Consider the following 13,028-nt stretch of genomic DNA (forward strand, 5'->3'; position numbering starts at 1 on the left):
ATATATATATATATAAAATCAATAAAATGTAAATGTATGAGTAAAATGTATATACATATATATTTTTCTTTATTGCTGAGTTCCCTTGAAGCAATAAATATATTAAAAAAAAAAGAAATAATGAAAAAAAAAAAAATGAAGTAAAATAAAATAGAAAATGTTTCATTTGAAATTAAACATCATAATGAGGTAGTAAATCTATGATAATGTATCACAGAAAATATATAAAAGGGGGGGGATGGGAAACTATTCATGTAAACATAAATATATAAAATAAAGGAATGTATGCAATTTTAATGATTTATAACAAAATAAATTGGGTTAATTTAAAAATAAAAAATAAAAAAAAAAAAATGAAGTATAAATATATCCATGCGGTTTTAACACAATAACATTTGTAAAGACATATAATAATGTTTTAAAAAAAAATATTTCACTAAATATGTATATAAGTTTATATATTAATGGATATAAAATTTTATATTTTAAAGCAATTAAACTCCCTTTAAATTCATAATTAAAAAAAAAAAAAAAAGAAAAAGATACAATTAAAAAATACAATAAAAAAAAAAATAATAATAATAATAAAGAAGTTTTCAATATATATTTAAGGTTATTTTATTAACTATATATATAGTTTATATATAGATAAATGCGAAGTGTCTCATAGCATTTTATAAGAACTAAAATTAATCTTGATAACACTGCACATAGAAATTAATATCTGAAAAAATAAATTGTACTTGAGGTTTTAAAATCTCTATTATCATTTGGCACATAGATTTTTTAATAAGTTGACCACATTTTAAACAAGAAGATTCAATTATTGCTATATCTGCAGGTGCTACTTTTTTTATATATTGATAGCATGATGTGCATGTTTTTAGTTCTTGATCAGTTAAGTATTTTTCAATTTTAGTTGCTTTTTTTAATGTATTATTTTCGACATTATTTTCTGCTTTATTTTTTGTTAAAAAAGAATTTCCTTTTTTATCATTATCATAAGTTAAAGGAGAATGCTGCAATTTCATTCTTTCTGTAGAAGATATGCTTAAAGGATTAATTAGAGAAGTTAATGACTTATATGTGTTATTATTATTATTATCATATATGTTTTGACTATTACATTTATATATATCTTCTTTTAGCATATTTATATTATTTGCCTTATTGTATTCTATACGATTTATATAAGCCAATTCCTTTTCTTCATTTATATTTTTTTCATTGTTATAATTTCTTTTTTTATGTTCTTTTTCATTTTTACATAAATAATCAGGTTTTCTTAAGGTAAAATCTAATTCTTCATTATTTTTTTTTAAATCTTGTGTTAGCATTCTTCCATTTTTTACTTTATCATTTTTTAAATTGATAGAGTAATATTTAGATTTCTTATCTGATATATTATCATATGATGTAACTATTTCATTATTCATATTTAAATTATGTGATGTATTCTTTTTGTATAGAATATTACCAAATTTTTCTTCACTACTTTTATAACATGTTTCATTATAAAAGGTATTATTTATAGTATTTTTCTTGTTATTAATATTATCTATATTGCTATTACTATTAACACTATCTATATTGTTATTACTACTATTGTTATAATATATATTATTAATATTACTGTTATTATCATTTTTATTATTATCTAAATTATTATAATTACTGTTATTGTTATCATCTATATTATTATCAAAATAAGTATTGTTATCTACAAAATTTTTCTTAACTTTGTAATTTTTAAATATCTTTGTTGTATTATTCATATTTGTTGAAGATAAATCATATGAATAATTATTGTTAGTATTATCGCAATTATTACTTTGTTTTGTATTTTTATAATAAAAATGATTGTTACCTGTATATTTATTAGTATTTCCATCCAAATTATTATAGTTACAATTATAATTACTCTGATAATTATAATTATTAAAATGATTAGCATTGCCATTCACATTATTATTGTTGTAATTTATATTGCTATAATTCACATTATTATTATTAATGTTTTTATTATTTGTATAGTTTTTACTTGTATTATTATAATTATAATTATTATTATAATTATTATTATAATTATTATTATAATTATTATTATAATTATTATTATAATTATTATTATTATAATTATTACTACTAGTATTATTAAAAATATTACTATTGTTATTGTTATTATTACTACTGTTATTACCATTAAAAATCCTTTTATTTTTATGATTATTTTTGTTATATTCATTGTTAAAATTATTTTTTCTTTGATGATTATGTATATTGTTGTCTTTGAAATAATAATTGTTATCATGATCATATTGGTTACTACCAGCATTTAAATCATTGTTATAATTAGATTTATTAATTTCATTTAACTTATTAAAATGGAATGCTTTTCTATGTATTTTTTCATTATTAATATTTTTAGAGTCAAAATCAACATTTTTATTGAGTTTTTCATCTTCTATTTTTCCATGAGAATTCTTTAAAGTATCATTATTATTTTTTAAATATGAATTCACGTTTGTATTACCTTTTATTGATTTATTATTATCAAATTTTTTATGAATGGTAATATCACTCGAACTGTTACCTATACTTTCATTCATTTTATTTTTATCTTCATATATTTTATCATTATTAGATATTTCAATGTCATTTTTTGCATTTTTTGAAGTTCTATATCCATTCAAAGTTATCTTTTTATTTTTGAAGGATTTTGAAAATTTTGAATGTTTGTCATGCTCGTATTTCGTATCACTATAATCATCTTTTTCCTCTATAATTTTCTTGCTGTTTTCAGATTCGCTAATAAGATTTTTTTCATATTTTTTCTTTTCACATTGATCTACTTGGTTAAATTCATTTTCAACATTACTTACTATTAAATTTTCTTCTTCAGCAGGAACACAAAATTTGCTCATTTCTTTAACTTTTTTATCATTACAGTAGCTTCTTTCTTTAGATTTGTAAGAAAATTCTGAATTTTTTTCTCCTTCTCTTAAATAACTTTTTGAACTTTCAGAACTTTTGAATTTTGATCTTCCACTACTTTGAGCAAAATGTGATTCCTCATTTGTTTTTACGCTTTGGTTTTCATCTTCTGAAGATACAACATTTTTGGATAATCCACTTGATAAAAAATAGTATGTATCTTTAGTACTAATTGACATAAGTTTACAAGAATTATTATAAAAGTTTTCCTTTTTTTCATCTTTTTTTATATCATACATTGTTAATATACTTTCTTCTTCTCTTGTACTACTTTCTTTACTTTCATTTAAAGAACATACTTCAGATGTTTTATAAGCATTCAATGAATCTTTATTATTATCACTTTTTGAATTATCTATATCATTATTATTCGTATTATAACTACTTATCTTTCCATTTTCTAAAAACATATTGGTAGGTCTAGATTTTAATTCCTTGTATCCATGGGCGTGCCTGCAATTTTTATCTGCCTTGCAATATCCATTAAGGAAAAATTTGCATAACGTTGTTTTGTAAAACTCATCAGTAGATCTAAGTTCTTCAACATGATGAGCAAAATTGCATTCTTTTTTAGATTTAAAGCATAAATTTTTTATAAAATTTCGACACATAGCTGTTTTATATAAATTAGGAATAGGTTTCAATTCACTTTTGTCATGAGCATATGGGCACATATTATTAGAAAACCTTTTACACTTTTCTTTAGTGTTCATGTATGGGCACATTTTTGTTTTACAAAATTGAACATTTAAAGCACTTTTAAAATCATAGTTAGGTTCCTTTTTTGCTACAAATTTAGCTACATCTGTTTTCTCTTTTAACTTCACTTGGTTACTTGAATATGTTTTTGTAGATGAATTGGTGCAGTCCTTTTCTACAATATCTTGATTAGTAGTAGACCTAAACAGTTTAGTATTTTCCTTTTTCTCATAATTGATGTTACTATTCAAAGACTTATTTTTATGTACAAAGTTATTGCTATTATCTAAATTTTTATTATTTTTATTCATTTCATAATTTTTGTTATTTTTTACATTTTTATTTATATCATTTCTTCTAATGGACTCTAATGTGCTACTATTCTTAACGAAATCCATATTGTTTTTATCTTTGTAGTTGCCTTTGCTTTTATTAGCAAATGAATTTAAAGGTTTTTCGTAACTATACCTATGTTTATTTTTATTATCAGAAACATAAAAATTTGCTTTTTCATTCGCACAAACAAAATCCCTATTAGTGTTATGATCATAATTTTCTAGGTATTCTAATTTGTTAATTTTTGAATTTGTATTATTCTTGCTAGGTGATTCACTATTATCTTCTTTATATCCTCCTGATATGTTTTTTCTATAATTCAGATCATCTGATCCTTTGTCACTTATACATTCGTATGTATAACGTTTTTCTGAAACTTTTTCTCTTTCTAAATAATTATCCTCTTTTTCTCCATAAAAATTATTGGATACACTTTTGGACTTTGAAAATTTTTTTGATGAAAATTTTTTTTTGTTTTTTTGATTATTTCCTGAATAATCTTGCTCCTTTTTAAAATTGTCAACAATTTTATTTTCAGTACAATTACTAATTTGGTTCATATTTTTTTCTTCATTTTTTACATTGTTTCCTCTTTCATCATTTATATTTTCATAATCAGTAACTTTTTCATATTTCTTTCTGTATGTGTTTATTTCAATTTCTTTAACATTATCATATAAATTGTGTGATTCTAAATTTTCATTTATTAATTCGTTAGTGCATACTACATTATTTAAGTCTCTATTGTCATAAGAAACACACTCCATTTTTATATATATTTATTTTTTTTTTTTAATTCTTAAAAAATAAAACAAAAATATAGCTATAATCTAAATGACTTTTTTTTTAATAATGCCCCTTTATTATGTTATTTTAATATACAAGATGGAAATATGCAATAAATATATGAATAAGTTCAATGAATAATTTTTATTTATAAAAATATTTTAATAAAAATATATTTATTCAATCATTTTTTATGAATAATTTTATATTTAATTTTAGAAAAAAAAAAAAAAATGTAAAAATGATGTAACATATAGTGTTTTTTTTTCTTTTTATTTGTTCTTATGAATTAAATGTATGCAATTTACGCATTTTTTATGTATTTATGTGTACTTTTGTTTTATAATCAGACAAGTAATGCAAATATATTTAAAAGTAATCACTCGTTAATAAAACAAAATATATAATATAATTAAATGTATTTTCATGAAAATACTTCACTAATATTTGATGAATGAATCAGTCAGTTCTCTTTTTTTTTCATAAAGCAAAAAAAAATAAAAACATAAAAATTATACTACTTTTAAATTCAGATGTGTATATCTGCAAAATATATATATATATATATATTTTTACAAAAAAAATATATGTTTTTTTAATTCTTTAGTCTTTTAATTTTTATACAACCAACAATGTAAAATTTGACAAACATATACATATAAAAATGAAAAAAAAAAAAAAATACTTAAAACATGTGTAAACTATTTCATTATACAGATTATGCTGAGATTCAAAAAAAAAAAAAAAGTTACCTTAATTCATTAGCATAAATAGTTTTTTTTTATTTTTTATTTTTTTTTTTTATTAATTTAAAATTTTTTTTTTTTTTTTTTTAATAAAATTTATCATATTAGCTAAATGAACAGAGCGCGTGCGTGTAACTAATTTTATATATTTTTCTACTGACTTCGTACGAATAAAAAAAAAAAAAAAAAAATTATATCAATATTATTTTGCATGAAATTATAAGCATATTAACAATATATTAATATTATTTTCATATACAATACAAAAAAAAAAGAAAAGAAAAGAAAAAACAGTAATGATAATATGCTAAATTAAAAAATATTATATATATGCATATAAATATATATATTATATATATATATAAAACATAGTAAATAATAAACATAAAAAATATAAAAATATTAGATGCGATGTTTTAATTTTCCTTAAAGCTACCAACTATTTAGTTCTGATTAAACGTTAATTTTTTTATTTTGTCATTTAATTTCATATAAATTATAACAGTCTTCATATAACCTTTTTTACAAATAATCTATTTATATATAAGAATTTTTTCTTCATTCTTTATTAAATGTATATAGTTATACATATTTCTGTTTTTTGCTTAATGAAAAAAAATTTTTTTTTAACATGCCTTATATTACTTGCGATGTGCACATTTGTCCTATGCCAAAAAAAATACTAAGAAACACACAAAAAAAGAAAAAAATGTATGACATAATTTTTTTTTTTTTTTTCCGTAAGTTCAGCTATTTGCAATAAAAAATTGTACATTATGACACAAATATTATCCAAAAGAAAAAAAAGACTTATTTTTTAATGAAAAGGAAGATTTATTTTTACTTTTAAAATTAATCCATATATAACACACATATATTGTTTTAACTTTTTTTTTTTTAACTAAATACGTATTATTTGTATGAGTTTTTAATTAAGAAACAAAATTAATTTAATATGTAATCTAAAAGTAGTTACAAATACTTAATTCTTCATATTGTAATATGAAGAATGAAATTTAAAATAGATGGTAATTTTTAATATATTAAATATATAAATATTTTTGTTATTCCTAATAATTTATATATATTTAATGGTTTCATTTATAAAACAATTTAGTTTAAAAAAAAAAAATGATTTATCTAAAGTATATATCCATTTAATTACTACACCATTAATATTTTTTATTATAAAAAATTTTATCGTTTTCATTTTTTAAATATAGATTTCATATTTGAAAAATTCATAATATTTATAAATTATTGAATTATAAGAAAAGAAAATGTTGGAAAATTTTATTATAATTTAAGAATTATAATTTTTTTTTTCTTGTAATATGAAAAAATATATTTGTAAAATTTATTTCTAAATTAAATTTGATTACTATTTTTTTGATTAAAATACCATTTCTCTTCCTTTAAATTTTTTAATTCTTTTAATATCATAAAATGTTTATCATTATATAACATTTTCCTATGCTCATGAGTTATTCATAGTGTCTTTTAAATATTTTTAAAGCATAAATGTTCCCTATTTATTAAAAAAAATTCAGCATATGTTTCATGTTTTTTTTTTTCTTTATAAATGAAGAATTTTTTCTTTTATGACGTTAGATGTAGATATTTTTTTCATTCTTCTCTCTTTTAATATTTTTTTATTTTCAATAACCAATTATATAATATTAAATAAATTATTATTTTAGGCGTAACTAGAAAACATAATAGTAAGCAGCTTGACATATATGATTAAATAAATATTTTTTGTTATAGAAAAAAAAAAAAATTGAACATATATTAAAAATTTCTATCTAACAGAAATAATCATTTGAACTATTTTCTTAATTTGCACATATATTTTATTCTAAAATCTAACATGGAAATAATTTCTTTCTTTTTTTTTTTTGTTTTATACCTTTAATTTACATGAAATCTTAATTCTTTTTGTTTAAACCATACTCATTTGTGCATATATTTTATTTTATTAATTTTTAAAAATTTCTTAACAAAAAAATATGAAAATTCACATTAAATGTATCAAAAAAAAAAAAAAGTAAAAAGAGTCATAAACGCAGTTTATCACTTTTTTTAACTAACATTCTAAAGGAATATACTAATTTAATAATTGTGAAAAAGAAATAAAAAAAAAAAAGGTATAATTTATACATTATATATACCTGGCACTAAAACAACTTTAATTTTAAGATAATTTTTATGAATTAAATTAAAAATATGTAACTTTTTCGTTGAATATACCATATATTTATATGAATAGTTAATAAAAAAAAAGAATATTCTTGTTAAGTCTAAAAAAATTTGCATAATTTTCCATAGAAGTAATATTATATAAAAATAACTATAGTTATTGTCTTATTTAAAAATTCAAAAAATAATTAAATGACACTACATAAGGAAAAATAATTTTAAAAAAAAATATCTAATATATTAATAAAAAAAAATTTTTTTATAGACAATAATTTTCTCCTTTCTTCTATACATTTATAATAAAAAATTACACAAAGAATTTATAAAATATCATACTTTTAAATTACAAAAATAAAAAAAGTAGAAAATATAATCCATATAATTAAGCTAATAAAAAAAATAATATTAAAAATCTGAAAAAAGTAATATCATAAACTAATAAATATATGAAGAAATATAATGTTATTGGTTTTTTTTTTTTTTTACTCCATTGTATTGAAAAAAGAACATCCATCTTTTTCTCCTATTTTTTACTTTTTTTATTTTATTTTATTTTATTCTATTCTATTTTTTTTTTTTGGAAGTATTTAAATATTTTTATTTTGAATTATAAATGTAAAAATTTTTATTATGTTAAAAAAAAATTTCAATTGTAAAAAAAATGCGCATTTAAATATAAATATTAAAAAAAATGAGCAATTGTGAGAAAAAATTATAATGCATTAATTATAATGAAAATATTTTTTTTCTTTTTTTTTTTTTCTTTTTTTGTTTTGCAAGTTTTTTTCTTCATAAAACAAAAGAGGAGAAATATATTTTAATATTTTAAACTATAATTAATATTAATAAACCAAAACTAATATGATTTTTTCTTATTAATCTGTTAATAAAAATGCCTCGAATTAGAACTATGAATTCAAGAAAACCACCTGAAGGTTGGGATAAAGTAGAATCCTTTTTAGATGAAATGAATAAGAAAATGAGAAGTTTAGAAAATGAAGATACATCTAAAAAGAGAAAAAATGAAATATTATGGCCTATATTCCAAATAAATCATCAAACAGCTCGTTATATATATGAATTATACTATAAAAAGAAAGAAATATCAAGTTAATTTATATATATATACATATTTTTTTTTTAACATATTATAAGCATTTTAAATGAAAATTTAATATTACCTTTTATTTATAAATTATTAAGCTATTAATTCTTTCTGAATATATATTTATTTATTCATTTATTCACTGTTTATAGGAGATTTATATGATTATTTAGTTCAAGAAAAGTATGTTGATGGTGCTCTAATTTCTAAGTGGAGAAAGCAAGGTTATGAAAATTTATGCTGCCTAAAATGCATTCAAATATCTGATAGTAACTTTAATAATACTTGCATTTGTAGAGTCCCAAAAAGTAATCTAGGAAATAAGGTAAAGTTATTGAAAAAAAATTATGTGTATATGCATAAATATACATATATATGTGTTTCTAAAATCATTATTATAATTTTTTTTTTTTATTTTATAGGTTCTACAATGCGTAAATTGTGGATGTAGAGGTTGTGCTAGCGGAGATAAATAAACACTTCGAATATTACAATTTTTTTTTCTTTTTTTTTTTTTAATTATTTTTGGTTTCTTTTGAAAGTTTATATATAAAACGAATTTGTCAATTTTTAAAAAATTAAAGTTTTTTTTGATATATATAATTTTTTGTTAATAACCGAAAAATAATTATCTATTATTATAAAAAATATTACAAAAAAAAAAAAATATGTATATGTAAATTTATATACTTAACTAAATGTTAAATGATTTTCCACAACCACACTTTTTAGTTGCATTTGGATTAATAAACCTAAAAAAATAAATAAATAAATATATATATATATATATACATAAAAACATTTTAACTCTCTAATGTAATTGCTGTATCTTCTTTATATAATAAAACATACTTAAATCCACCATTCATTAAGTCGTTGCTATAATCTAGGGTATTATTAAAAACATAAATAACACTTGTTGCATCTATACATAAAATAAATCTTAAATTTTCAAATTGTTGTATATAATCATCATCTTCAATTTCATCCTTAAAAAAAAAAAAATAACAAAAAAAAAATAGTAATGTTAACTAAATTCATTTAAATAAACTTTAATTTGTACCTTTTTAATTGGATTTAATTTATACTGTAAACCTTTACAACCTCCATTTTGAACAAATAATTTTAATATTAAAAGATCTCCTTCCTTTTCTTTTACTAATTGCTAAAAAAAAATTTATGAAAATATCATTTTATATATATATATATTATAATTTTTTATGTTAATATTTATTAAAATTATATGTCAGAATAATTATAAATACTTATATTTGTTTTTATAATTATTATTACTTTAATTTTTGTTTCTGCACTATTTGTTAATTTTATTATATGTTCATTATCTATAAAAAAAAGAAAAGATCAAATACATTTTCTTTTTTTTTTTTATTTTTAGTCAAGTTTTTTAAAAAAAAATATTTTACTTTTAATTGATTCGTCTACTAATTTTAGTCTATAATTATATTTCCTTCTATATTTATTATTATTCAAGAATGTATTAGGAGAATGTATATAAGAGGTAAATACATTCATACGTAAAGCATTTATAACTTTAACAAGTATAGAAAAATAAATAAAAGTGTGAACAAACATTTTATATTTTTTAATAAAATATGCATCAGAAAAAAAAAAAAAAAAAATTAATTTCAAAATAGCGTTTTAACAAAAAAAAATTTTATTTTAAATTTAGTTTTTTATTTTATAAAATTAAAACAAAATTTTGAAGCTATTACTTATTTATTCATTTATATATATATATATAATTAAATTTTGTCAAGTATTTTCTTATTAAAAAGATATTTTTAACAACTTAAAAAAAAAAAGATATTAAAAAAAATTGAAGTTCAAATTATAGATGGGAAAAAAAAAATTAGATACATTAAATTGAGGTATAATGTAAGTATAAATATTAAAAAATAAATGAAAATATTAGAAAAATATATATATATAACTATAATTAAATAAAGAAAAGATATAAAAACTAAACATAATGAACATTTTAAAAAGAAAAGAGAAGAAAGAAATGAATACGTAAATAAGTATATAAATGTTTTAATGAAAAAAAAAAAAAAATACATAAACATGTATGAATATGGAATAAGCTAAGAATATTTAAAAGATATTTTAAAAGAACAAAAAGGCCAAGAAATAAAAAAGTAAATTTTTCTGTATTTTATTTCACATTTATGTAAAATAAAATATAAGAATGATTTTTAATTAACGAAATTGGTGAAATAAATATGTATATGTTGTTTGTATAATTTTGCATTAATAATATTATTTTTGTATAATTAATATTGATTTTTATTAGAAATCGAATTTTAATGATATTAATAATGATACATATTTTTTACTTATAAATAAAGCTGTGTAAGTATTGTGTTCATTTTAACATTTCATTTCAAAAAATGTAAGTATTTTCAACTTTTTTACCACTGCTTTTTATTTTCTTCTTTTTGTCGTTAAAATTTTCTTTATTTGTATTATATATATCATATGGTAATGTATAAGCGTTATATATATTATTGTCAATAGAATATTCACAGTGCTGATCCCCAATGTGAGTATCTGATAAAATACTTCTTGTTCTTCTAAATCTCTCATACAATGGACGAAATTTTTTTCTACCAACTGTAGTGCCTAGTAATGAAACAGGGAATAATCCCATATTTAATAAAACTTGTTTAGATAATTTCTTATTCTGTAATACTTGTGTATGAATATCTAAATTTTCTAAAGGCAAATCAGGGACTTCTTTATCCACATATTTACGTAAAAATGTTATTTCTTGTACAGCTAATATAGAAATAAATAAAACAGTTAATACAAATCCAACTAAAAATAAGATAATAGAATTAAAATTAAAATTTTGAATCTCATTAAATTTTACTAGACCACCTAATGTTCCAAAAAATGTCCAAAATACATAATAAGTAGGAACAACTAAAGTGGCGTCACCTCTTGTTAATCCCAAATTTAAAAAATGTATTTGTAAATAAATAGATATTATAAGAAATACAAAACATAAATGAGGCAAAGGAGTTTTATATATATGCTTATTTGTTAAACCAATATTTAAAAATGCTACAATTTCTTTTATTTCTAAAACACATTGTGATCCAATCAAACCAGCTAAAAAACCGTAAGATAATCCTATGCTTTTTGGATAGGCATTTACGGATTGATTTAGTTTGTTATTGTTTACTAAAGATTTCATATTATTATCTTCTATTTCTTCTTTTTTTTCATCGAAAACGTTCAATTCTACATATCTCTTAGTAGCATAAATTTCTTCATTCTCTAATATTATTTTATTCTCTTCATAATTTAAATAAATCAAAGTAAAGAAAGATAAAAATATAGAAATAAAAATATAAAAAATATACCACGGATTCTTCCAGCTTTCTATTATATTAAAAGGATTGAAAAGAACATTTTCAGTTTCACATAAGAATGAAGCACATGCACATATACTAATTCCAAAAAAAATACCTAAAGTAGAAATTACTTCAATTTTTCCTAATTTTTCATGTAAATAAATATTTGCTACTATTGCATTTGCTATTAATCCAAATGAATTCATTGGAGCTAAAGTACTTGCAGGTGCAAATCCAAGAGCAATTATATGTAAAAAGGAACCAAAACAATAAACAATAAACCCCAAATACCACTTCATATCACAAGAATAATTACTAAAAAAATTTTTTTTTTTTTTTGAATCACTTAATCCTAATTTCATAAAAGTATTTGCAATGGCCATAAATATTGATCCTATTACTGTTAACACTATTCCTAATATTAAACTTATTGTACTGTCAATTTTTAATGTATTTTGCACATGAAAATTATCCATTTTTTTCTATCTCTTTTTTCTATTTTTTTTTTTTATTATCATTACATATATATATATATATATATATATATATATATATATATATATATATATATATATTTGTATTTACAAATGTCCTTTTACATTTGTTTTATTTAGCATAAATATATAATGGAAAAATAAAATTTTAAAATTTTCTTAATATTTCGTTTATCACTGAATTTTATAAAATATATTTTTTCATGTTTATTTATAATTTATATTTTATTTTCTAAACTAGCGCTTATATGTGATGAATAATTTATGAACATATATATATCCTCTATAATAT

At 18.7% G+C, this 13,028-nt stretch overlaps 4 protein-coding genes across 4 annotated transcripts; 1 reads left to right on the forward strand and 3 right to left on the reverse strand.

The window, feature by feature from the left end:
* Window positions 1-689: 689 nt before the first annotated feature.
* Window positions 690-4,796, reverse strand: PRELSG_1008900 (zinc finger protein, putative; the record flags this gene model as incomplete). The annotated part of the gene is made up of 1 exon (XM_028677006.1): window positions 690-4,796. The coding sequence occupies one exon, from the start codon at window positions 4,794-4,796 to the stop codon at window positions 690-692; it is 4,107 nt and encodes a 1,368-aa protein (XP_028533438.1).
* A 3,856-nt stretch (window positions 4,797-8,652) lies between these two features.
* PRELSG_1009000 (G10 protein, putative) lies at window positions 8,653-9,341 on the forward strand (the record flags this gene model as incomplete). The annotated part of the gene is made up of 3 exons (XM_028677007.1): window positions 8,653-8,869; window positions 9,018-9,190; window positions 9,288-9,341. The coding sequence occupies 3 exons, from the start codon at window positions 8,653-8,655 to the stop codon at window positions 9,339-9,341; spliced, it is 444 nt and encodes a 147-aa protein (XP_028533439.1).
* Window positions 9,342-9,559: 218 nt separating this feature from the next.
* On the reverse strand, window positions 9,560-10,458 carry SufA (iron-sulfur assembly protein, putative; the record flags this gene model as incomplete). Its single annotated transcript, XM_028677008.1, has 5 exons — window positions 9,560-9,617; window positions 9,718-9,854; window positions 9,929-10,030; window positions 10,159-10,208; window positions 10,290-10,458. The coding sequence occupies 5 exons, from the start codon at window positions 10,456-10,458 to the stop codon at window positions 9,560-9,562; spliced, it is 516 nt and encodes a 171-aa protein (XP_028533440.1).
* Window positions 10,459-11,266: 808 nt separating this feature from the next.
* On the reverse strand, window positions 11,267-12,718 carry PRELSG_1009200 (inner membrane complex protein, putative; the record flags this gene model as incomplete). The annotated part of the gene is made up of 1 exon (XM_028677009.1): window positions 11,267-12,718. One exon carries the CDS (start codon window positions 12,716-12,718, stop codon window positions 11,267-11,269), a length of 1,452 nt encoding a protein of 483 aa, XP_028533441.1.
* Window positions 12,719-13,028: the final 310 nt, after the last annotated feature.

Source organism: Plasmodium relictum, assembly GCF_900005765.1.
Source record: "Plasmodium relictum strain SGS1 genome assembly, chromosome: 10".
In the NCBI taxonomy this organism is placed as follows: domain Eukaryota; phylum Apicomplexa; class Aconoidasida; order Haemosporida; family Plasmodiidae; genus Plasmodium; species Plasmodium relictum.